The following is a 25143-nucleotide window of genomic DNA, read 5'->3' as shown; positions in this document are numbered from 1 at the left end:
GCTTTAGCAAAGCAAGTTGGAAATATATTGCTGTTCAGCATCCTGACCAAAACTGTTTGGGAAGAGGCACTTGGGATATGCTTATCTATTGATTGATCTGGAAGGCGCATCCAGGTGAATCCAGTTTCTTTCTCAAAATATACACACATAAAAAATAAGAAAGGTAGTTACCTACCAGGAGGGGAACAGGACCTCATATAATGCAGGCTTCTGAGTAGATGACAGTATTGTACAGTGGCATTGCCAGATCTCACCCCTCTGTGGCACAATCCCTTGTAGTCAGAGAGGGGAGGAGCTAACTCATGAGTAACACAACCACACCTGACACTAAAGATGTAGAAAACCAGCTAAAGTGTATTCCTCCCAGATCCTTAAGATTCATGGTCAGAGGTTAATAACAAAAGTCTCTTTGGAATGCCAGTAATCCAAACCATGAGTACATAAGAAAAAAAAATTAAAACCTAAATTAGAACAGTCAGCATAATTTGAGGCTTGATATCCTACTTCACACCAGTAGACTCAATTCAATTCAATTCAATTCTGGCAGAACAATTGATCGATGGGATAGCTTGCCTCCTGGAATTATGTGTGCTCCATCCCTGGACGTCTTCAAAAATAGATTGGATGGTATAAGGTCTCCTGCCTTAAGCATTGGGTTGGACTAGAAGACCTCTGAGGTTCCTTCCAGCCCTATAAATTCTATGTTTAATAGACACCCCAGCCTCAGCAAAACAGTGAATGCCTTCTTGTTGAAACTCTGGCCCCGCTTTTCCCCACATAAGGAATCCCAGGACAGGAACAGCTCTGTTTTACAATATTGTACAGTAGTGCATGATAAATGAACTGGGTCCCAACCAGCTAGTATAGCCATGTGGGGAATCTGTTTATACAGGGCGTGATAGGGGAATTTCCAATGTTTCTTCTGCAGATTTGTCTTTGTCATTATGCTCTGGTATTTGTCATCTTTCTCCACCTTCTTCTCCAACCCCCCCACACCTGCCTTTTAGGTAGAGCAGCCTTTTAGCTTAGCCAGACCTGAGTCCACTGGCACTTACAATCAGGACCTGTTGGCTTATTTACAAGGAGGCTGATGTTCTCCCATAATTTCTTTCTCTAATAATATGTCCTCGACAACTGATGAACCCTGGCTACATCTATATCTGTATTGTATTTATGCAGCACAAGTTCAGTCATATGCCAAACCTTCCTAATGCGTTCAGAAATAATTGCAGAGAAAAGTTGACTAAATTTAATCCTGTACAAATATTTGTACTAATGAGTTCCTTTCCCTGTAGTTCACATGCAATAGCAATAGCACTTAGACTTATATGCTGCTTCACAGTCCTTTACAACCCTCTCTAAGTGGTTTTACAGAGTCAGCCTATTGCCCCCAACAATCTGGGTCCTCATTTTACTGATCTCGGAAGGATGGAAGGCTGAGTCAACCTTGAGCCGGTGAGACTCGAACTGCTGGCAGTGGGCAGTCAGCACAATCAGCCTGCAGTACTGCATTCTAACCACTGCACCACCACGGCTCTTGCAACAGTCATTTGGGGAAATTCTAGTTTTGGGTCACCGAAATTTCCATATAATGAATCTGGTAAATTATAGTTCACCCAGGACCACTGGACTTCCCCACAAAGACGACTCTGTTTTTGATAAAGGAGTGCTATTATCATGAATTTCTAGCCAAGCAAAAACACCTAATTGACTCCTAATATGGACCTTCTAGAAGGGAAGCACTCTAGAGGATAGATGCTTTCACGATGTGTTATATTAATTTAATTAATTAAAGTGCGGCTTCCCTTGAAACCTTAAAAGCAGAGATTAAAACATTCAATCTGGGAACATACCAAAGACCAGCTCAACTCACAGGGGTTGTTGTTGTTGTGGGGGAAATAGGAGGAGGAAGGCGTGTTGGATATGTTTGCTGCCTTATTTGTAAAAATATTGAAGGCAGGATATTAATTAATTAATAAATAAATACATGTAATTTGTAGGTCTTCCTGAAAATAACCATCCTGGAGCTATGATCATCCTATAAGGGGGCAAATTTGAAAGATGGGACCTCTTTATAAAAATACCTGGCAGAAGGTGAATTCAGGCCTAAGGTATTTTGATTGATTCGAGTGAAATAATTCCTATGGTTTTTTTTGATGGCATGAAAGCAAGCACATGCTGGTGCATCTAACTACCTAATGATGTTTAGAGAATGTCAGCTGCTTTGTAATAAATGGAAATTCAAATGGCAAATTATCGCCCCTCTCTGAGATATTTTCCTCTTATAATGGAGAATTCTAGCTGCAAAGGAATGCTGATTGCATGCTGGAATTGCTTGCAATTATTCAAGTGATCCACTGGACTGTTCAGTGCCCACAGTCACTTAGGAGACGAGCATCTAGTTTCTAGCCTTTGTATGTAGGACTATATGAATGATTTGCCTGCTGGATGGCTGGAACCAATATCTAAACAAGAAAAATATTTATTCACATTAACATATATTGACTTCCAAAGAAAGCTTATCCTCTATTTGGCATGCAGTAATGACATCTTTATCATTAGGTATTTTTATTTTTGGCTTATAGGTGTTATTGACACATATATTTCAATTTTAGACCAACTATCTAGCTCAGGGGTGTCAAACTGCCAGCCCACGGGCCAGATGTGTCACGACAAAACCATGCCTACCCCATTGCTGGCAATGGGGAAAAAGCTCCGATATGTCACGTGACATCACATGACGTTGTGAGTTTGACATATCTGATCTAGCTGATAAGCATTGTAACTGTTGTGCAATCGGGAACTAGTATAAGTACCACCTATAATCAGAAACCTACAACTATTTGCTTCTGGTTTCTATTCAGAATATACCATAATAATCACCATCTGCTTAGTCAGAACCTGTGATACAACTGCATCTCTTCTGACTCATCAGAGACCTACAAACGAAGGATTTCACATCCAAGGCCTATAATGTCTAAGGATGTCCAAGGATGGATCAACAAGATGTATCAATACCTATGAGTAATCTTTTATAGAATGGTTATAGGAAAAAGGGACAAACACTACTTCTTGTCATCTAAAATCCCCAAGGAAAATAATACATTCCTACATGTCATCGATGATCTTAGTAAGAGTTACTTCCCTGTCACAAGCCTTGGTTGGGCTGCCTGTTTTATTTTTCAGACAGCTCCCCAATCTGAAGATGCTGCTCAGGATTGAGAACAAGGGATGACACTGAGGTTATCAAAAGAGGACGTGGACTTTGTAACAGGCTCAGAAATCAACTTTATCCCAACTTCTCCTCAGCCTAAACCATTAAAGGATTGAAAAAGCTCAGCCACAATATCAAGCATTCATCTTCCAATAAGTTATATATCATCAATTTATTTATTTATTAAATATATGCCCTGTCTATCATTCAGGAGCTCAAGGTAGCACACACAACATTCCCTCTTTCATTTTCTTCTCTGGGAGTACCGTAAGTTGGGTTGAGAGGGAGAAACTGCCTCAAAGTCTCCTTGGCTGAGAGTAAATTTCAACCTGGGTCTCTCTCTAGTACCAGTTCAACTCCTTAACTATTATACTACAAAATTGCTATTTGTGCCCTTCATCATTCTACACAGGAGAAATTAACAGCATTCTCAAGGCAAAACAATAATTGTACATAATTCTGACATCAGAAATGGCAACATTCAGGGTAGTCAATCAATGAACTTAAAGCAGCTACCCCTTTCAAAAGAATTTTGAATCTAGCAAAAACCTGCTTGAATTTATACTTACTAAAAAGTTGCGATACATCATTTGCATCAAATAAAAATATTTTTAATCCCCTCGCATATATTAACTATCAGGGCCTGGAAATGTATTAATGATGAATGATCACTGTAATTTAAAACATATATTTACTTTTATTTTAATTGTTCCTGTTTATGTTTTCTCCATTATACAGTAGTTAGTTCTCGCACTTTTAACACTTACATGAATCTTCCATCTACATAGAAGTTTGTTTGTATATATATGTAAATATACATTTTGCATTGCAGAATATTCAATAGTTTTTAAGACATCAAAAATCTCTGCTGGGAAGATTTATCTGGGACTACAAGTTTGAGCCTTGGGGCATAGGCTCCTCCAGCAATTTTGTTACTACAGCCCTGCAGGAGATCAACCCTGACTGCTCTTTAGAACAGGGCTTTTCAACCAGTGGTATGGGTACCACCTGTGGTACATTGGCACCTGGCAGGTGGTACACAACCATCCTAGAAAAGTGGTAGCGGGGAAGGGGAATGAGAGCGCCGCCGGGCGGGCAGGCAGGTGTCTTGCTCGGCTGTGCCTTGGGGGGCATTTTTTTCAGTGCCATTGTAACTTCGAACAGTCACTAAGCGAACTGTTGTAAGTCGAGGACTACCTGTACTTTAACACTTTTTTCCTTTTTTTTTGGTCAAGTTTTTGACACCTTGCTAGGCGACTGGTGGTACTCGGATATTGCCATATCCTAAAAGTGGTACAATGGGTGAAAAGGTTGAAAAGCCCTGCTTTAGAAGGCCAGATCCTGAAGCTGAAACTCAAGTACTTTGGCCACCTAATGAGAAGGAAGGACTCACTGGAGAAGAGCCTAATGCTGGGAAAGATTGAGGGCAACAGAAGAAGGGGACAACAGAGAATGAGGTGGCTGGATGGAGTCACTGAAGCAGTAGGCGTGAGCTTAAGTGGACTCCAGAAGATGGTAGAGGACAGGAAGGCCTGGAGGAACGTTGTCCATGGGATTGTGATGGGTCAGACACGACTTCACAACTAAAAACAACAAAGAGATATCTGCCAAAGCCAGGTAGATGCAAATGAAACAAGAGTTACTTCACATCTTACATAGTAGCTGCATTAGTTAAACAGGAACTGGATTTGGCCCAAGAATCGGAACCAGCCTTCCAGCTTTACTTGACCCAGCTAGATAGGTGACATCAAAATCAGAGTGGAACTTAATTGATATCACTCTTTTGAAATAGATCGATATCCATATTAGCTGCTAACCATGGTAATTCTAGTTGGGTACCAGGGTGAAATTGATGCCATATGTCCAAAGCATGCCCAGAGGCTAGAATTAATGAAGGGATAAAAAAAAATCCATTCACTGGAATGAAACCTACCTACATTCTCATATCAGTATTGCCTTTTAAAGGAAAACAAAAATTTGACTGCATCCTGTTTTGCAAGCAAATGAATGCATTTCTGTTACAATCTGTCATGCATAATTGAGTAATGCAGTAAGGCTAGGATTTCCATCCATTAAGATCCATTTCACAAACTACCCCCCTTTCCTTTCTCTCTAGACCTGACTAATTGTTCATTGATTTCAACCATCAGGTTGGTTTCCACTGTATCAAATTAGAACAGAAGCTGTTCCACAGGCCAAACTGAATTAAAACATAGCAATAATAAGATGTAAAATCTGCAAGAAATTGGTTGTTCTCTAACGGAAGGGCCAAAGCATCCCGAATAACTATCAAATCCAACCAGAGGCACAGGGCTGCCCCTCCCCTATTCATAGCCTGAGGGGTGGTTTCTTTGCCGAATTCTCTTACATGCCTTTTGCCTTCCCGAGCTTAAGCTTTCCTTTCCTCATTTTCACACTGGAAAAAAACGATAACATCCTCATTCCAAGAGCTGTGTTGTTCTGAGTGAATGTAATGCGAAGCCTGAAAATGTGATTTCTTCCTGCCTTTGTGCAAGGCTTTAAGTGCATTCAGAGGTTGAGTTTACTTGAGTGCACCCTGGCAGACTCCAGGAAAGGTCAGCGTGGTTCTCCAATCATCAGCCTGCACGCCCATCCCTCCTCCCCGCTCCCTCTGGGGGCATGAATATAATATTGCACTACCCTGCAGTTACAATTAACCCCTGAGGAACCTTAATCACGCATTGAGCCTGAGTTGGCTACCCTGTACATGTCAGCCTGGCCTACCCCTATCTTCGGAAGGAAACGGGGCTTGCCTTTTCCCAGCCATTCCCCCCTAATAATCTCATGGCAGGAAGAAAAAGGAGGCAGTTAACTAGGATGTGGAGACGGCCATGAATAATGCAAGACTCCCTAGACACAGCTGGGTAACTAAGGCTGTGAGATATAGATGCAGCCTTCTCTCCTCTTTCTCCTTCTAGAGGACCTCCTTGCACATGCTTTCTTTCAGTCACCCTAGGATTTTGTTTTATTTTTTTTTAAGCATCATTAGGGATAAGTTTTAAAACGTGCCGCTTATTTTTTTTTAAAAAGTGACATTTCCACCCGCATTCTATAAAACATCTCAAAGTGGCTAAGAACAACCGAGCATGCCAATTAAAAATGCAACAGCATTTAAACTCTTACATACTATTAGGCGCCACGGACACTTCCAGTGTTGGAGCAGTCACTACCTGAAGAATGCAAATGCTGGTCTCATCCTCCACCCTAGCCCAATGTTTAAAGAAAAAGCTAGGTCTTAATAGCCTTCTGGAAGGGAAGCAGGACATGAGTTCTCTACATCACGGGTGTCAAACTCGTGTCGCGACGTATCGTGACTTTTTTTTTGCGTTGCTGGAGCTGGGGTGGACACGGCCTCGGTATGATGCAACCGGCCCATGGGCCGGTAGTTTGACACCCCCCTGCTCTACATCTTGGGACCGCAATGGAGTGGTGGCCTTATAGGAAAGAACTGGAAGACCTCAGGCTATTAGAATCCTATTCTTGGTCTTGTATACATTTTCCTTGACTGCATTTGGCTATTGGTGTAAACCCTTCCGACTTAATGTAAGAAATGGTTGTAACAGCTATTTCCAAAGTAGGGCAATTTTATAGAGCTGTATGTATTTACATAAATGCAGTGCTCGTATCTTGTAAAGATAATATAAAGTTCTAACAGCATTCCCTTCCCCGCCCCCGATAATTTGTCGGTATTTACAAGACGTGGTATGTAAATCTATTTTCTAAATAGATTTTGGAAAAAATGGACCAGACAAACCCACAAATGATTATTTTGCATGTAACGCGAAATAGAATCAGATGAATAGTGAGAGTGAGCAGAGAGGACAAAGAAAAAATGATAGTCAAGACATAAATGTTGACATGACACGGTAATCAGACTCATCACGTTATTTAATGAAAAAGGGCTAGTTCAATGAAATCTAAGCAAGAAGCCAAACCTTGCTTATGAGATAGTTGAGGCGTGGGCTAAATCTGCTAAGAAACCTAATGGTGGAAACTGTTTCCTTCTTGCAGTAAAGAGGAGTGATAATTCAAGCATTTGGCTCACTGGCTGAATCCATTCAGTCATCTGTGGGGGGGGGGGGCTAATCAAATTATCTTGCTTTTTTGGAAGATAAGATAAAATGAAAGACAATGGCTTTTGAAAAATGTAGCTGATACAGAAGCTTTAGATACATTTGGCAGATATATCCAGCACTTCATTCTTAGAAGGAAATGCACTGGAGCTATAAATGTGCCTAGAAATTATGTTCTGTGTTCCAAGAACCTTTGCTCCTTAGGGAGAAGAAACTGTCCAAGTTGAGACATTATCTTCATTATGAATTTATGTTTTGGGGCCGAGCCTTTCTATTTAAGGAATTTAATGCAATGCATTAAGCTCAGAACTGTTCAGCCAAACTCCCAAACACATTGAATAAGTGGCAATAAATGTGCAGAATATGATCGTGGGAATACATTGCATTAATTGCCTTGAAGAGAAAAAGCAGGTCGTAAATGGTTTTAAATTGATAAATCCTTTCATGCCACCCAAATACTACAGGTCTCTGTGTGCGTGTATGTGTGTGTGCGTGTGTGTATTTGTGTCTGTGTGTGTGTGTGTGTGTGTGTGTGTGTGTGTGTGTGTGTGAGAGAGAGAGAGAGAGAGAGAGAGAGAGAGAGAGAGAGAGAGAGAGAGATAACATCTAAGAACAAATGGCAAGGTTTCAAATCTATATCAAGGCTTCTTCCCATCCAGACAAAGAATATTTAATTATATATATCTGCCTGATATCCATATGAAACTGTGATCACCTTCATGTTACTGGCTAGTCCAGTGGCAAAATAGGGAAACATAATCCAAAATGGCAATTTTAGCTCAAAAACACTTGTTAATATTTTTTTCCCCTCAGAGTAATTATTTTTGCCTTTTCCCAAGTTCCAATTATCTTGTAGGCAGAGAAAGCTGCAGTCAAACTCCCAGTTTCATCACTTGTTGCTAACTTATGCTTCCTCTCTAGCTCAAAAGCCAGAGGATCATTATAACTTTCTGAGTGTCCATATTTGGTTTAACTATATTGCTATTGCATGAAAAGAAACAGAGAAATGAAGCAGGAAGCATCTCCATTCTCTGTGCAGCAGGCAGGTTTAACTTATCAATTTACATCCTTTCTCCCTTCCTTTGTATGCACTTTAATCTAATTTAGACTGAAAACTCTTCAGGGCAGGAACCTGGCTCTGTCTAATATATTACGAAATGAGTCTGCCATGAGATAACAGGAAGCAATCAAATCTTGCTTTTTGGTTCCCACTGAACTATTATACCCTAAAGGAAACTAGGAAAAAATAAATAAAAGATCTGCTAACATAATTATCGAAGTCGCTTTACTTGCTTTCTCCTATCTCTGGCTTCCCTAGATTTAGCAAAAGCAAACAAGCTGTTTAATCTTTATAATTCAAGGAAATCCAACTTCGATACAATATATTGAAAAAATGAAAATCATCTTTACCTGTGACAGTCACCAACATGGAGGCCACCAAGGGACGATTGTTGTCCAGTTTACGGCTCAGTCTGAGTTCCCCACTAGTCTGATTGACAATTAACAAGTGCAGCTCATTTCCTCGTTCAAAGGTGTAAAACAGTCTGTCAGACACATCTGGGTCATAGGCAGGGATCTTCCCTATTACACCGGAAGGAAAGGTGTTGGATTTGTTGGAGATATAATTGTTAAAGAGGATCTGGAAATTTTTCAGAATGGGACTGTTATCATTCTGGTCAATGAGTTTGATGTGGACTGTAGCTCTGCTGACAAGAGGGGCAGAAGTGGCATGAACCACAATGACAAACTCGGGCTTGGTCTCATAATCCAAATCAATGAGGGCAGTGAGCTCACCCGAAAATATGTCCATCTGGAAGATCTCAGGGATATTGCCTTCCACAATTTGGTACATAATCTGGGCATTGGGTCCTTCATCTGGATCCAGGGCTGTGATCTGGGCCACGACAGAGCCCACAATGCTGTTTTCCTTCACAAAGATTTCAAACTCCTCGGCTGGAAAGACCGGAGCGTTGTCATTAATATCTTGCACCGACACTTGAATACGGACAGGGGTTCTTTGGGGGGGCATTCCCCTGTCCACAGCATAGGCAGTAAGTTCGTAAACAGGAATGCTTTCTCGGTCCAACCTGCGGATGGTTCGAATAATCCCAGAGGTGGGCTCGATAATGAAATCCCCATCCCCGTCCTCTCCATTCTGGAACGTGTACTGCACCCGTCCATTGGCGTGGGCATCCCTGTCGGTGGCAGAGATCTGAAGCACACTTGTGAAGGGAGGGCTGTCCTCCGAGATGACACCTTGGTAGTGAGCACTCACAAACTGAGGGGCATTATCATTGACATCATTCACCATGATTTCCACATAGGTTGTGTCTGCTTTCTGGGGGATCCCATTATCTTTTGCTGTAATGGCCAGTGTGTAGGTAACCTGGTCCTCATAATCCAGCTCTGCCTGCAGGGTGATGGCACCGGTGTTTGCATCAATCCGAAACTGGGGAATGTTGTCTTCCAAGTAGTAGGTAATCCTGGCATTTTCTCCAACATCATCATCTGTGGCACTGATGACTACCACCGTGCTACCAATTGGACGGTCCTCATTAACACTGACTGAATAATGGGCGCTCTGGAACACTGGCCTGTGAGTGTTGGCGTCTGTAATGTTGATATGAACATGGCAGTTGTCATGCAGGGTCCTATCGGAGGCTGTCACTGTTAACACAAACCGCCTCTCTTGTTTGTAATCCAGGGGCAAAGAAAGGGTGATTAATCCCACTCCTCCTTGAGTGCTGATAGCAAAACGGTTCCGTGTATTCCCACCTGTTATCTGATAGCTGATGGCACTATTCACATCCCGGTCAATTGCTGTTACACTAAGAACACTAGTCCCCATAGCAGCATCTTCATTGAGGCGAATTAAATATTCTTTCTGGGTAAATTCGGGCCGGTTATCATTTACATCCATGACAGTGATGGTGACACTAGCAGATGCAGATAAAGAGGGAGAGCCGTGGTCCCGGGCTTCTACCCCAAAAAAGTAGTGCTGCACAGTCTCTCGATCCAAAGGGCCACTCACAGTAATCCAGCCCGTGGCACTGTTCACTACAAAGGGCGTATCAGAAGAGATGCCAGCGAGCTTGTACTCGATGCGCGAGTTCTCTCCATAATCTGCATCCACCGCCTGGATGTGTATTACTGAATGGCCCAAAGGGGCATTTTCCAATACAGATATTTGAAAGGGGGTGCTGACAAAGATAGGAGCATGATCGTTAATGTCCACTACTTGGATGCTAACCATGCCTGTGTTATTGGACAAAGGAGGACGTCCTGCATCCTGGGCACGGATCCTCAAGGCATATTCTCGCTCAACTTCAAAATCCAAAGGAGCTACCACCTGTATTTCCCCAGTCACACTATCAATTGAAAATTGCCCCCTACTATTACCACTGATGATGTTATAATGAACTAAAGCATTGTTGTCTTTGTCTAAATCAGAGGCGGTAACTCTTAAAATTTCTGAATGGGGCCTTATATCTTCTCTTACCTGGACTATATACCGCTTTTCACTAAATTGTGGGACATTGTCATTTTCATCAAGAACTGTTATGTACACTCTAACTGTGGAGGATAGAGGGCCAGGCTCCTTACCTTGATCATTTGACTCCACCACCAAAGAATACTTCTCCATTTTCTCCCTATCTACTTGCCCACTTGTAGTGATCAGCCCTGACCGTGAATCTATCTCAAAGACAGAGTGAGCAGCTTGCTCATTTACAAATCGATATCTGATATGGGCATTGGGTGGAGAGTCTACATCGGTGGCCCTCAGCTGCAAAATGGGATAGCCTTCCTCTACGTTTTCCCGGATTGTCTCTCTGTACTCACTCTGCTCAAATACTGGATTATGATCATTTCTGTCTGCAACTGTGATCGCAACCATGGTGGTGGCAGAAAGACGGGGAATCCCATGATCCATAGCAGTCACTCGGAAGTAGTGTAGGTCCATATTTTCCCTGTCTAAAACTTCAGTGGTACTGATGAGGCCATTTTGGGAATCAATGCTGAACAGTTCCAGAGATCTGCTGTTCATCAGAGCATCCATGGAATAGACCAGCCGCCCAGCTTCCCCGGAATCAGAGTCTTGGGCTGCCACCGTTATCACTGGCGTGCCCGAAGGCTGGTTTTCAGCCACCTGGACTTGGTAATTATACTGAGGGAAGAGGGGGTGACGATTGGCTGCCCTCCGCACCCTCAGCAAGGGCAGGGGCGCCCCTTGTCTTCGTCTCCTTTTCTTGGCACACATGGAATAGGTTATCTCGCTCTGCATAGCTGGATGGGTGGGTTTTAGCGGCAGGGAGGGAAAGAATTCCGGGATCGACGACGGACTCCTAAAATTCACCTCAAAACAAAGAGTTTGCAAACAGCCTTTGGTAGAGTCAAATGGATGGAAAGAAAAGAGGAGATCGCGCCTTCTCCAGTCTACGTTCGGATTGGCTCCCAGAAAAGCACAGGGAGCTGTCCGAGCTGCTGAAACGGCCGAAGCAGCTCTCGCCCAGCCTTTTCTGGTCCAGGTACAAAGGCAGCATTGCTCTGGGCTGCTCCCACAGCACTCGCCGGCGCAGCAGCCGAGGGAAATTCCACGGGGCGCCGGTTGCCCCAGGCAGAGCTGAAGGCAGGTCAACAAGGCGAACCACCTGCAGAAAGGCGGACGGGCTCCCGGGCGGGAAAAGGAAGCCAGTCGCATAATCGGGAACCACGAAGGCATGGCGGGACTGCCGCCTTTTCTCCTAGCTCTGGTGGCGGAGCGGTCGGTGCCGTTCTGAAGGCGGCGAAATGGCTTCGCACACAGGTGGACCCGCTGGATACAGACTGCAGTCCCGTTCCAAGGGGTCGGGTCCCGGCGATTTTGGGAGGGAGACTTCATCCCACCGGACACCCCATTGTCCGGCTGGCTCGCCCCCCTCCTAGGGCGTGGATTGGAAGGGCTGGAGTAGACGCCCATCTGCGCGGAATCCACCCCAACCGCAGCGAGCCTCACGAGGCATGCCCAGGTAGTCCGCGCACGGCTTTCTCCGAGCCTCGCCGGACTCGGGGGATCCGGAAGAAGCGCGGAAGCGTTTATAATCCACGAGCCAGAGGGAGCGCTGCCTGGATCTCCCAGGGCGCTGCCAACCGGGCAGCGGATCGTCCTCCTTTCCCGAGGTGGGGTCAGGGATCCACCAGGAGAAAAGCTGCCCTTCTTCCCTTGCCCCGCCAGGGCTTGCGAGAGGGAGCCCGCGCAGCCCCGATCGTCCTCCTGGACACTGGCGGACGGCGAGCTTTCCTTCCGTTCCCCGAAGAGAGCGCAGCCCGGCCAACCACCGCTCGGCTTCTCCGGCTTCGCCCGGTGGACGCAGCCCAAGCCCCCTCTGCCCGCTGGCTTTCCCAAGCTGAAGCGAAACAAAGGGAGAAGCAGCAACAGCAGCAGCAGCTCCAGGCGGCGGTCCTGGCGAGGACGGCGCTGGTTTGGTCCCGGAGGCTGAGGCGGCGGTTCAGCCATGGTCCCTCGGCCCTTTCCCCGCCCCCCTGCCCGGCTGCCCTGGCCTGGCGCTGCTTCCCCGGCCCCGCCTCGCCTCGGGCTCTGCCGCCTTCCCAGGTTCGGTTGCCGCCACCATCTATCTGGACGCGGCGGCGCTGCTTTCTCCGGGGCTCTCACTGCTCGGTGGCAACAGCATCGCCTCCTCCCGCAGCCTCAACATGGCTCCCGGCTGCCCCGATGGTCCGTTCCGCCCTCCTACCCCCCTTCTTGTCGCCCTGCCGTGGTAGCGCCCACCCGTTTAGCGTAGACGGGTGAAGCCAACCCCTCCGCCATCTTCACTGTGGGCAGGTTGGGTCGGGAGGAAAGAGGCAGGGAGGGAAGAGGGTCGACCGTCTCGCTAAGACTGGCGAAGGGATGGGGATAGAAAGGCCGCCAAGATCCGGTTGGGATTACGGGAGGATCGCGTCTGGATTCAGTAGGGGCGTTCGACAGTGGAGGGAGCTGTCCAACGTGTTGATTTAGAACTCCGGGATCTAATCAGGGATGCCAAAGCAGCTGATGTCGAATCGGTAGAGGAAGGCTGTGCGATCATCCAGGAGGGCGTTTGGTCGCATGGGCGTGTCCTACCTAGAGAGCCTCTTCTACCCAGGCCTCTTAGGCAGGGCCCCTTCCAGCTGTGGTAGTAGCACAGGTACCAGAATCCGCAGCCAGCATGGTTGACTTAGTCCTCTGGAGTAAACCCAATGGAGCAACTCTGCTTTAGCGCTATTTATTCAGTTTATTTTGCACACATTGTCAGGCTAAAGAGAGTTCCCCTTTCTTTAATANTAGAGAGCCTCTTCTACCCAGGCCTCTTAGGCAGGGCCCCTTCCAGCTGTGGTAGTAGCACAGGTACCAGAATCCGCAGCCAGCATGGTTGACTTAGTCCTCTGGAGTAAACCCAATGGAGCAACTCTGCTTTAGCGCTATTTATTCAGTTTATTTTGCACACATTGTCAGGCTAAAGAGAGTTCCCCTTTCTTTAATATATACATGTGGGCAAAGGAGCTGAATTTTATACAGTAAATTAAATTAGTAAGGATTTATGGAAGAAAAGGGTTGAACTATGGGGTCCTTGGTGCTCTCTGAGCTTGGCTGTTTTCTTGCAGACGTTTTTATTACCCAACTAGGTAACATCATCAGTGCTCCTGTAAGGATTCAATTGAGAGGTTCTTACTCCTGTTTTCGAAGATATAATTTTTACCTTCTATAGGTGTTATAGTGCTAATTACTTGTTAGAAAACAATAACTATTATATCTTCTATTTGTTCAAATGCCTACATCTTTTTTTCAGTTTCCATATGAGCCTAAAAAAGGGATGATGATGAAGAAGATGATGATTCTAAGGGTTGCGCTGAAGAAGCACTGTTTTAATTATTTGTTTCATTAAAGCAAACATTTTTTTCTGCCTCACACAAAAGCTGGAAAAAATGACAGGCTACTGTAGTAGGAAAGGTGCAATGTCCACAGTTGGGCAAGGTCTAAAATATTTTTTTTGAAATAACATTCAATGCTTGCATAGTCTAATATGTTCTAAGGTGCTAATATTCTGACAGGAAACTTTAATTCAACAATTATAACCATACTCTTGGCTGGTACATCCTGCAAAGACAGCAAGTACTTCATTTGGTTCTGTTTTATTATGTGTTCTACTAGCAATAGTAATTCAGGTTCCAGGAGTTGATCAGGGAATCAGCATACTGAAAACAAAGTGCAATTTTATTTATTTTATTTTTTTATTTTACAAAATTTATATGCCGCCCTTCTCCCCATGGGACTCAGGGCGGCTCACAGCATGTTAAAACAATATACAGAATTACCCCTTCTAAAAACCAATTAAAATCCAAATATTAGTGGCTGTGACTATTTAAAATCATTAAAAATTATCCCTATTTAAAATTCACCCTAGGTCAGGCCCGCTTGTTGAAAANTAGAGAGCCTCTTCTACCCAGGCCTCTTAGGCAGGGCCCCTTCCAGCTGTGGTAGTAGCACAGGTACCAGAATCCGCAGCCAGCATGGTTGACTTAGTCCTCTGGAGTAAACCCAATGGAGCAACTCTGCTTTAGCGCTATTTATTCAGTTTATTTTGCACACATTGTCAGGCTAAAGAGAGTTCCCCTTTCTTTAATAGATACATGTGGGCAAAGGAGCTGAATTTTATACAGTAAATTAAATTAGTAAGGATTTATGGAAGAAAAGGGTTGAACTATGGGGTCCTTGGTGCTCTCTGAGCTTGGCTGTTTTCTTGCAGACGTTTTTATTACCCAACTAGGTAACATCATCAGTGCTCCTGTAAGGATTCAATTGAGAGGTTCTTACTCCTGTTTTCGAAGATATAATTTTTACCTTCTATAGGTGTTATAGTGCTAATTACTTGTTAGAAAACAATAACTATTATATCTTCTATTTGTTCAAATGCCTACATCTTTTTTTCAGTTTCCATACGAGCCTAAAAAAAGGGATGATGATGAAGAATATGATGATTCTAAGGGTTGCGCTGAAGAAGCACTGTTTTAATTATTTGTTTCATTAAAGCAAACATTTTTTTCTGCCTCACACAAAAGCTGGAAAAAATGACAGGCTACTGTAGTAGGAAAGGTGCAATGTCCACAGTTGGGCAAGGTCTAAAATATTTTTTTTGAAATAACATTCAATGCTTGCATAGTCTAATATGTTCTAAGGTGCTAATATTCTGACAGGAAACTTTAATTCAACAATTATAACCATACTCTTGGCTGGTACATCCTGCAAAGACAGCAAGTACTTCATTTGGTTCTGTTTTATTATGTGTTCTACTAGCAATAGTAATTCAGGTTCCAGGAGTTGATCAGGGAATCAGCATACTGAAAACAAAGTGCAATTGATATGATTCATTATTAATAATGTTGATTAAATGAAGCAACAGCACTAAGCACAGCATAAAACATGGAAAGAGTAGAGTAAGCAGCTTAATCTGATTTGGCTTGTTAGAAACCTCAAACATCCATTTCTCTTTGATAAGTTCTGCAGTTCTTAAGCTGTCTCTCCTCTAAAAACGCTCACTTTTTCAGGACCCTGGATACTGAGCTCACTCACAATATTTCTAAGGATATTAAGTGGTATTAGCTCACTCACAATTTACTATTGTGAGTGAGCTAATACCACTTAACATCCTTAGAAATATTGTGACACCTACTTTAAGCTGCAACTCTTCTAACAACATTAGGTTTCTCCAGACCTGCAAAATACAGATAAGGTTATAGCAGGCATGTGAGTGACACATAGAAGGCTGGCAAGAACACCTTTGCTTCTATCTTTGAATTAATCATATGTTTTTTTCTTTCTTTCTTGTTTGTTTGTTTTCAATATTAGGGCTATCTGCTGCAGGTTGAAAAAGTTTGAATGGCTACCACATGATAGCAAAGGAAGTTTTATCTCTTCAGAATTGTCATCTGGATTTTAGTAGCCCAGATCTGGCAGTCCTAGTAATATTCCTGTAATGATTTTTCTCTGTGGCTGGAAAAGAGGGAGGAACTGTGGAAAATATTGAAGGTTCACCACATGTAGAAATTCTTCCCTTATCTGGTACATCTCTAGCTGCATCACCTATTCATCAAAGAGAATGAAAAGAACTCCACCCATGTAAACTCAGAGATAAAGGGGACCCTAAAAATATTTAATTGTCAATGGTATTTATTTGTGTGTGTGGTGGTGGTGGGGAATCTAGTATTAAATGACATCTGAAAGATGTCAAGGATCCTCAAATTAGTCCAGAGGAGACAACAAGGCTGATGTTAAGGCAGAGGAAGAAGTAAGTAGAAAGAGGGACATAAGAAGATGGTGAAGAATAAACCTACATGGAAATGTTCAGTGAACTAAACTGAAAATAGATGCTTCCTGGTCATGAGCTGTAGCCTATGGGTGTACCAAAGCTTATTTTGGATTACAGTGGCGAATAATTTCAGTTCCCATTAAAGAATTAAATACAATTCTACATTAAATTGGTTTTGCATCAGGAGCTGGGAATTGAGAAAACGAACAATGAGAAGCAAAGGGGAGGAGGGGGGAGTTTATATTGCTGCTTTTAGAAAAGGTGGTTAAAAAAATATATATAAAGATGCTGTGCAGTATGGAAATAGTCCTGCGGATATGAGTATAATTCGGCTAGATTTAAAGCAGACTAATTAAAATCAATCTATCACATCTGTAGACTACTCAGAATGACTCTGGGCAACAGTCATATTAAAATCATAAATAATCAATACAGAAACTAAAACCTCAAAAAGGAAAAGATGCTCATAGAAAAAAGACAACGGATACGATCAAACAGCAACAGCCACAAACAGCAAAATCAACCCACAATGACTCTATACCATACCTTAGTCCAAATGGCTAAAGAAAGGTCCAGGCCTTAATGGTTCTCTAAAAGAGAGCAGAGTCAACGCTCTTCAGATTTCTGGGGGAATGCTGTTCAGTACTAGAAAAGGCCCACCTCCTGGGCTCCATCAGATGAATTGCTTTAATAGACAGCACTTGAACTATGCCAACTCTGTCAGATATTACAGGATGGGTAGACACTATAGGATCGTTGTGGCGAATCTATGGCACTCGTGCCACAGGTGGCATGCAGAGCCCTCTCTGTGGGCATGCGCGCCGTTGCCCCAGTCCTAGGCCTTCAGCTGGGTTTTATAAAACCTTTTCACTTTAGGCCTCCATCACCGTGTGCAAAAAAAAAAAAAAAGATTCAATTTCAACTTCTCGTGGGGAAAAAAAAGATCTCGCAAAGTTGGAATTGATTGATTGAATGTTGTAGTCCCACCCAGTCTGCCGTTACCACGGCAGCCACACCCACCCAATGGACCACACCCACCCAATGGGCCACGCCCACCCGGCACCCCACGATACATAAGTGGGTTTTGGATTGCTTTTTGGGCACTCGGTCTCTAAAAGGTTCGCCATCACTGCTATAAGAGAAAGATGGTCCCCCATGTAACAAGGTTGTATATTATGAAAAGCTTTACAGGTAACACCAGCATTTGAATTGTACTTTGGAAGTATGTTAGTAACCAGTGTAGCTCACAAAGCAGAGGTATTCTGGGGGCATATCATCAATACTGCTTTTGCCACTTGAAGCTTCCAAGTGGTCTTCAGAGGCATCACTATGTAGAATACAGTGGAACTGAGGATCATCAGCACATTGATAATAGCTGACCTTGGTTAACAAATGCTAAGAATTTTAACCCTAGCCTTAAAGAAAATAGAATGGAAAGAAAGAATAAAAAGAGAAAGGAAAGAATATAATAAAAAGAAAAGAAATATATAAAAACTAATTTCCAACCTTCATCACAAGAAATATAAATAAATTTAGTAACTTCATCCCATGTAAGGTTACAAATAGATACCTCTTCATCCCACATCCCATCATTTATCTATAAGCAAATCTATAAAACATTAACTTTTTAATCCTAGTGTCAGCAAAAAGTCCATAAAGGGTTACCAGAAAGTTGCAAAAAAATGTCTTCCTTTTACTTCTAAAAGTTTTAATCTTTAATTCAATCAAATATTGTTGTAGGGTTGATTTCTCTTCAATTTTTCTTTATCTCACTGCACAGATGTTTTCAAGTCTTTAAGACTCTTTTGTAGATCCAATAAGAAAATATTTTTAAGTCATTCTCTTGGTTTATCATTGTTATTTCCCTTCTAATTTTTAAATCTTCAACAAGTTTCTTTTGTATACTTTTCCAAATCATTCTCTTGTCATTTATAGTTACATATTCTGTAGTTTTTCTATCTTGTCACATAAAATTTGTTCCACATCTGTCATTCCTTCATTAACATCTTTTAAACATAATCTGTCCAGTATAACTCTCCAATAGATTCTCTGAAAAAAAACCAAGTTCCCTCTGAAACCCTTCTGAGTCCATTAGTCACCTATAGCAGACCGATATAATGTGTCATATTTCTGTAGAGTGTGGAGAAGCAGCACTGATAAAAAGCAGTCAGAACATGATCTGATCGTGATATAGGACTGAGTATTGTGTCCTTCAGATCATGTCAAAATTATGCTAAGATATTTTATTTTTATTTTTTATTTTATTATTTTTATATTTTATTTTATTAATTTTATATTACATAAATGTACAGTATATAGCCACTCAGCTCACACATAGGTGACTTGATATGCCATTTCCATGATTTGTAGGAATCAGCCCTCAGTAAACTGTGACAGGACCATGGTGTCCATGAACTCTAGAACATCACATGAGGACAAATGGAAGTCTTCCAAAACTAACCACATGATGGATTATTAGCCGGGCAGGCAGAGATATTTCCTCACAGCAGGGAGATTGGTTTAACAACAACAACCCCATCTGCTCCTTAAAACTGAACTTCAATCACAGGAATTCAGAGCAGTGCCTCTGAAAGCTGTTAAAACTTCCTGATTGACAACTGCTACTCTATTCCCCCTGCCTTATAGTTGCAGCTGGTACCGTGCTTAAACCTTTAGTGCAGGGGTCTTCAAACCTGGCCCTTTTATGACTTGTGGACTTCAACTCCCAGAATTCCTCAGCCAGGCCAAGTTTGAAGACCCCTGCTTTAGTGGGCATATCTCATGGAGGGGAAAATCCCTCTTCTGGTTCCACCAGGTCTTGGTTATACACACTAGGTTAGCTGTCTCAGCCACAATCAGATTATGAATTACAACAGAACTCAGATTCAGCTCCACCACTTCCTGTGATGCTCACCAAGGCTGTGTTCACATGCTCTGATTAGTCACAGCTTGCTGAACCAATGTTTGCTCAATTAACCAATTTCCTGAGTTTACACAACATACATCAAGTCAAATATTAAGCACAGGGTCTGGTTTCAAACAGCACTCTTGGTTAAAATAGTTGACCAGTTTGTGATTTAATATGCTGTGAGAACACAGACTCGTATCTGAGGCTATCTTTTGCTATCTTAAAATGCCCAACCTATAGTATGGGTGTATGATTGTAGTGGTGTAGCAGGATATATGAGATGAGATGAGAAAACCATGGATGATTGGAGGAAAAATATAATAAAGCGGCTTCAAATAAATTCTTGTTGCACATAATAAGTATTGCTCACTAGATCTAGAATGACATCAGACAGTTTTGTGCTTTCCAGATGTATTGGTCAACATCTTACATCATGGTGATGTGGATGATGGTGGAGGTTATCCTGCTTTTCCTGCAGCAGCTAAATTTGGCGTATTTAGTATTCCATCCTTCAATTTCTCCCTACAACCATAATCTAAAGTCTCTCAATGGGCTTCTTATATCTGAAGCTGGATTTGAACCTGGGTCTCCCTGATCCTTATCCAACATCTTAACCACTACATCATACTGTGTCTCTCTCAGCACATTTCAAGAGCACTAACCTGAGGAGGGTAGGCATGGAATATCCTGATGAAACTTTAGCATCCTTAATCTGTCTTGAGTGCCTGTATGCTGCCCAGTTTATTCATTCCTCTCCACCATTCCTTTTTTAACCTTGTATTTACTTTTTGGCAAGCTAGCATGCAAGGAAGATGCGAGTCACTACCAGGCAAACAATGTGGGTTTAGCTGGAGCTTCTCATTTTATAGTGCTGCAATTGGATTTCTCTTCAAAATAGATTTGAAGTCATCAGAAAAGATGGGGGTGGGTAAAAATTAACTTTCCAGGAAGCTCATTTTCAAATTAAAATAGAGAGGGAGAAAATTGCATTTAGAATGACATGTACACAGTGTTGATTGAATATAGGAAGCACGGCATTTGTTCTCACTTTGTTCCTTTTTTGCTCACTAAAATTTATATTCAAAAGTAGATTGAATTCAATTCATTTGGCATCATTTTTATATGTGCATTCTACAGTGAACCATTTTCTCCATCCAGAATGATGAAGGGAAACAAATTAAATTAAACACACAAACAATTTCTGGGGCTTTTCTTATTGCTTATCTGTAAACAGTGTTTCTTATCTCTGGTAAGCCTGACAAGCCTGATTGTAAATGAATGTATACTTTAAGCCCCAAATGAGGAATATCAATTAAGATGGAAAGAGAATAGAAAAAAAATTCAGTTACAAAACAGAAATGGGATATCAACCAACTTAGTGAGCAAGTGTTCTTGCACCCTTAGATAGTAATTAAAAAGCAAGAAAATGATTTTCAAAGTGGTTATCATTTTATTGAGCTTGCCCAACATTTTTGGACATATACTTCTTTTTTATGGGGTCATTTCAAAAGATGACTGCTTCCCTTTTTCCCCTCTATGGCATTTTTCATATCAAAATGAAAGCAAGGGGACTCCTCAGCATGGCTGGGGCACTCTACCTAAACTTCTGTTTAGCTTATTGAGCGCTGTCTGGTTCAATAAGTAAACAGGAAGGAAATTATATTAGTCTATATTTGTCTAAGATCCCTCCTATCCACACTGGTAACTGAATCTTCCTTTAGTTCTTATAATACCTTCCTTGCATTTGTGTGCATCAGATAACTAAGAAAACAAGATGTTTCTGTCCTATATTTTGGAAACTTCTTTTTGTCCTTAGCAAAGATCACCTCTTTCTGTTTCCCCGCATCTGACATCTCCCTCGGTAAAATATAGGATCATTCTTTTAAAATGTCAATAGCAGTTATGGGGAAGTCTATCTTGGTCAAGATGTGGTGAAAGGGGAAGAGTTAACTGTTTGGATTCTCATTACAAATAAACCTCAAGTTACTTTTGACTGGGGGGGGGATATGCTTGCAACTGTCACACCCTCTCCTCATTTAGCCAATTGAGTTCTATTCTAGCCAATAACATGAAGGTGATCAAAGTTTCACATGGATATCAGGCAGATTGATGTAATTTGCCTGGTACTTAAGCCATCATGCTTCCGATGCTAAGACGAAACAAAATCAGAACTCTGAAGCTAGAGGTTTCCTCAGAGAACATGTTTATTGGTTACAAAATATCAGCATGGTCAAAAGTGAAACTAAGTCTGAAATTCCCTCCAAAGAGTTAACACTATTACAAAGTCAAACTTCCCACTCCAGTGCTATGCAATCGGCTACGTTCCCCAATAGAATGATTTGGTGGGCTTTCTAACAAAATGCCCAGCCTTCCAAGCTAACTGATAGAATGACCTTGGTTTCCACAGGATCCAGAATTGTTTAGACTAGCGAAAATATTCTGCACCCCCTCCCTTTGTTGTGGCAACCTAGAACGATCAAGATGGCTTTAGCCAGGTTCGTTGTAGAGTTGACATAAGCATTCTTTGTCTCAATTGGAAGAAGCCTTGAAAGATTTGAAAACTTGCAATTTGTTCTTAGATGTTATGCTCTCTCTCTCTCTCTCTCTCTCTCTCTCACACACACACACACACACACAGAGTATGAAGATCACTGGTAACTGCTGTCTCATTACAGCTATGATAGCATTATTCTTATTCTCATGTGCATTTTTTGTTAGGCATACAAAATTTAGTCGTAAATGCATGCATTGGTTAGCAAATGATTCTTATTACCCATTGTATTTGCAAATCTAGGTGAGATGGGTGACATATAAGTCTAATCAATAAACAAATAAATAAAAGCTGGAATCACATCTATATCTTATTAGCTACAACACCAACCTAGGTACTTTCATATCTATATGGCACTATGAAGAGCTCTCTTCCTTTTATTTTCAAGGAGCAATATTCGCTTGTTACAATAATTAAATTTCAACTTTAAAAATCAGGAGCTTTTTCTGGAAGAATTGCCAACTCCCTCAAGGCCAGTGGAGACCAGTTTCATTTACTTGACCTATCTTCTCCCCTTGCTTCAATCAGGAACTGATCTTGGTTAATCACCACATCTGCTGACTCCAGTACAAGGAGACTAATTTATGTATTATTCTGAGCTCAGGCTTCAGTGACATCAGATATCTCTTGGAAAAGGACTGTCAGACAAATTGTAGTATGAACATACCACTTTCTTTCACTCTTGTTCCTAATACGGAATTTCACTGCTCTTTTGCAACAGCGCTAACAGCTCATTTGCTAGGTGCCAGCAACAAAACTACAACAAAAAAGCATTGAAGAAAAATCAATTGAATAAAAGACATTATATTTCCTGAGCCATTGTTAAATGAATCAAGCATTTGGGAAATCTCTTTCATTTATGAAATGTTCCACTTCTGAACAGTGATTCTGGTTTTATGAGGCCTGTGCAGCATTTTTAAATTACAAGTGGGGATTCTGTTATTTGAAGACAGTTGGGTACATCAAATTTAAGGGCACGTCTATTGACCATAGTGGGACTTACTTTGGAATCCTCAAATATCTACTCAACATAAAATAGGTTTTGAAGCTACCTCTTCAAAAACATTCCTGGTGTGGTGACTGACAAAATCGTTGAGTCTTGGATTTCCCATTTGGTAATTCAGATTTTTGTGGGCAAATTGCTGTTGAGTTGCAGAATTGCACAACTTGGATTTTTAATCAATTAAGAGACAAAAGTAATCATAGAAATCAAGAGATTTTACCTTCATTTCTGACTTAACAGACTAAATTTTCAATCATTCAATTAAATAGATATTTGGAAACATATTAGGAATAGGTATAAATGGTCTTCCGGTTTGGTGCCATGACAAGACAGGCAAAAGAAATTGGAGCTCCGGTTTCCTAGCCTGATTTTGCTCTGTCTGAAGACCCCAAGGGGTCAGAAAGTTGCCCTGGAGAGGTGACGAAGAAGAAGGAAAGCCTTGGGAGCTTGGAGCCGACAGCAGTTGGCTTTTTTCTCTCTTTCCTTTTCTCTGTGTGGATTTACACAACCTGCTCAATTGAAAAATGAGTGCACCAAATTTCACTAAAATTACAAAAAAAAAACCCTCTTCTTCTGGAATATCTAGTCCAGCAAGTCAGGGATCTATTGAAGTAATGTTACAATGAGAAAAAACAAACAGCTTTCAAAAAAAGATGCAAGCCACACTACAGCTAATTCTACGAATCAATACAGAAAAATCATGAAGAGACAAAAAAACAACTTTGATAAGCTAAATGAACAAATGCTCAAAAACAGATATTTTGGTAGTAATATATGCACCAAACAATAAACAAGAAGAATTTTATCAAAATCTTCATAGAAAAATAGTAGAAATGGAATACTAAAATATTTGCTTAGTAGGGGATTTAAATGCAATAGTAGACGGGACACTAGATTATAAAAGTAGCAAAACAGGAAAATGAGGAAGAAAAAGATTACCTAAGACTTTTTTTTAACATGATAGAGGAAATTGGTGTACAAAATACTTGGAGAGAAACCAGCCCAGAAAAACTACAATATACTCGAATAGCCATAAATCCTGGTCTGGAATTGACATGATTTGGATGACGCCTGAATTAAGAACTAACATGCAGGAGATTGAGATAGAATTAGGCACTTGGGCAGACCACAATCCTTTAAAAATGACATGGAAAGGAATAAAAAAAACAACTAAGATGGACCTTGAACCAATCCATACTAAAAGAGAAAGAATTTATAGAATTAGCAACAAAAGAAATGGAGCTTTTTTTTAAAGAAAATAAAAAAGATACAACATTACAAAATGTATGGGATATAGCCAAAGCATACTTTAGAGGTGCAGCTATAACATATATGGCGAAAAAAATAAAGAAAAAAGAGAACAACATATACTGTTAAGGGAAGAATTTAAAAAACTAGAACTAGAATTACAAATAAATCCACAAAAGAAAATACTAAAAAGACAAATGGAATTAATAAAACATAAATTAAATTTAATAGAATCAGAAAAACTAGCACAGCAAATTAAAAGTGCAAAAGAGAACTTTTTTGAAAATGTAAATAAACCAGGAAAATGGCTAGCTTACAAACTTAAAAAACAGAAGGAGAGAAAAAAAGATAAACAATTTACTAGATGAAAAAGGCTGTTTACAATTCAAAAATGAAGAAATAAAAAAGATAATTAAAGAATATTACGAGAAACTGTATGATATAGAAGAAATTTCATGGGAGAAAATGATTCAATATATGGAAAAAAATAATTTACCAAAAATCTCAGAAAATTTCAAAACTATGTTAAAGGAAAAAGTAACAATGATGGAATTGTTATAAGGCTATAAGAAGACAAAAAAATGAAAAAACACCAGGACCAGAGGGGCTCCGGGCAGAGTTGTACAAATGTCTACAAGATACATTAAGTGTACCGTTGAAAGATGTGTGTAATGAACTTTTTTTGGGTGGCTAAATTCCCAAACACATGAGCAGAAGCAAATATTACTTTGATACTAAAAGAGAACTCATATCTGACACAGATAAAAAATTACATACCAATATAATTACTAAATGCGGACTA

The 25143-nt window shown here is 41.2% G+C and overlaps 1 protein-coding gene across 1 annotated transcript; it reads right to left on the bottom strand.

The window, feature by feature from the left end:
* Positions 1-8650: 8650 nt before the first annotated feature.
* Positions 8651-12802, bottom strand: LOC107295446 (cadherin EGF LAG seven-pass G-type receptor 3-like). The gene has a single exon (XM_015824759.1). It carries the CDS (start codon positions 12800-12802, stop codon positions 8651-8653), a length of 4152 nt encoding a protein of 1383 aa, XP_015680245.1.
* Positions 12803-25143: the final 12341 nt, after the last annotated feature.

This window comes from Protobothrops mucrosquamatus, unplaced genomic scaffold, assembly GCF_001527695.2.
Source record: "Protobothrops mucrosquamatus isolate PMUCROS unplaced genomic scaffold, P.Mucros_1.0 scaffold2343, whole genome shotgun sequence".
Classification (NCBI taxonomy): Eukaryota; Metazoa; Chordata; class Lepidosauria; order Squamata; family Viperidae; genus Protobothrops; species Protobothrops mucrosquamatus.
This window is presented reverse-complemented; position numbering and strand designations above follow the sequence as displayed.

Excerpts from the sequence above, each read along its gene's own strand:
- LOC107295446 (XM_015824759.1), bottom strand. The coding sequence starts at position 12,802 with ATGGCTGAACCGCCGCCTCAGCCTCCGGGACCAAACCAGCGCCGTCCT.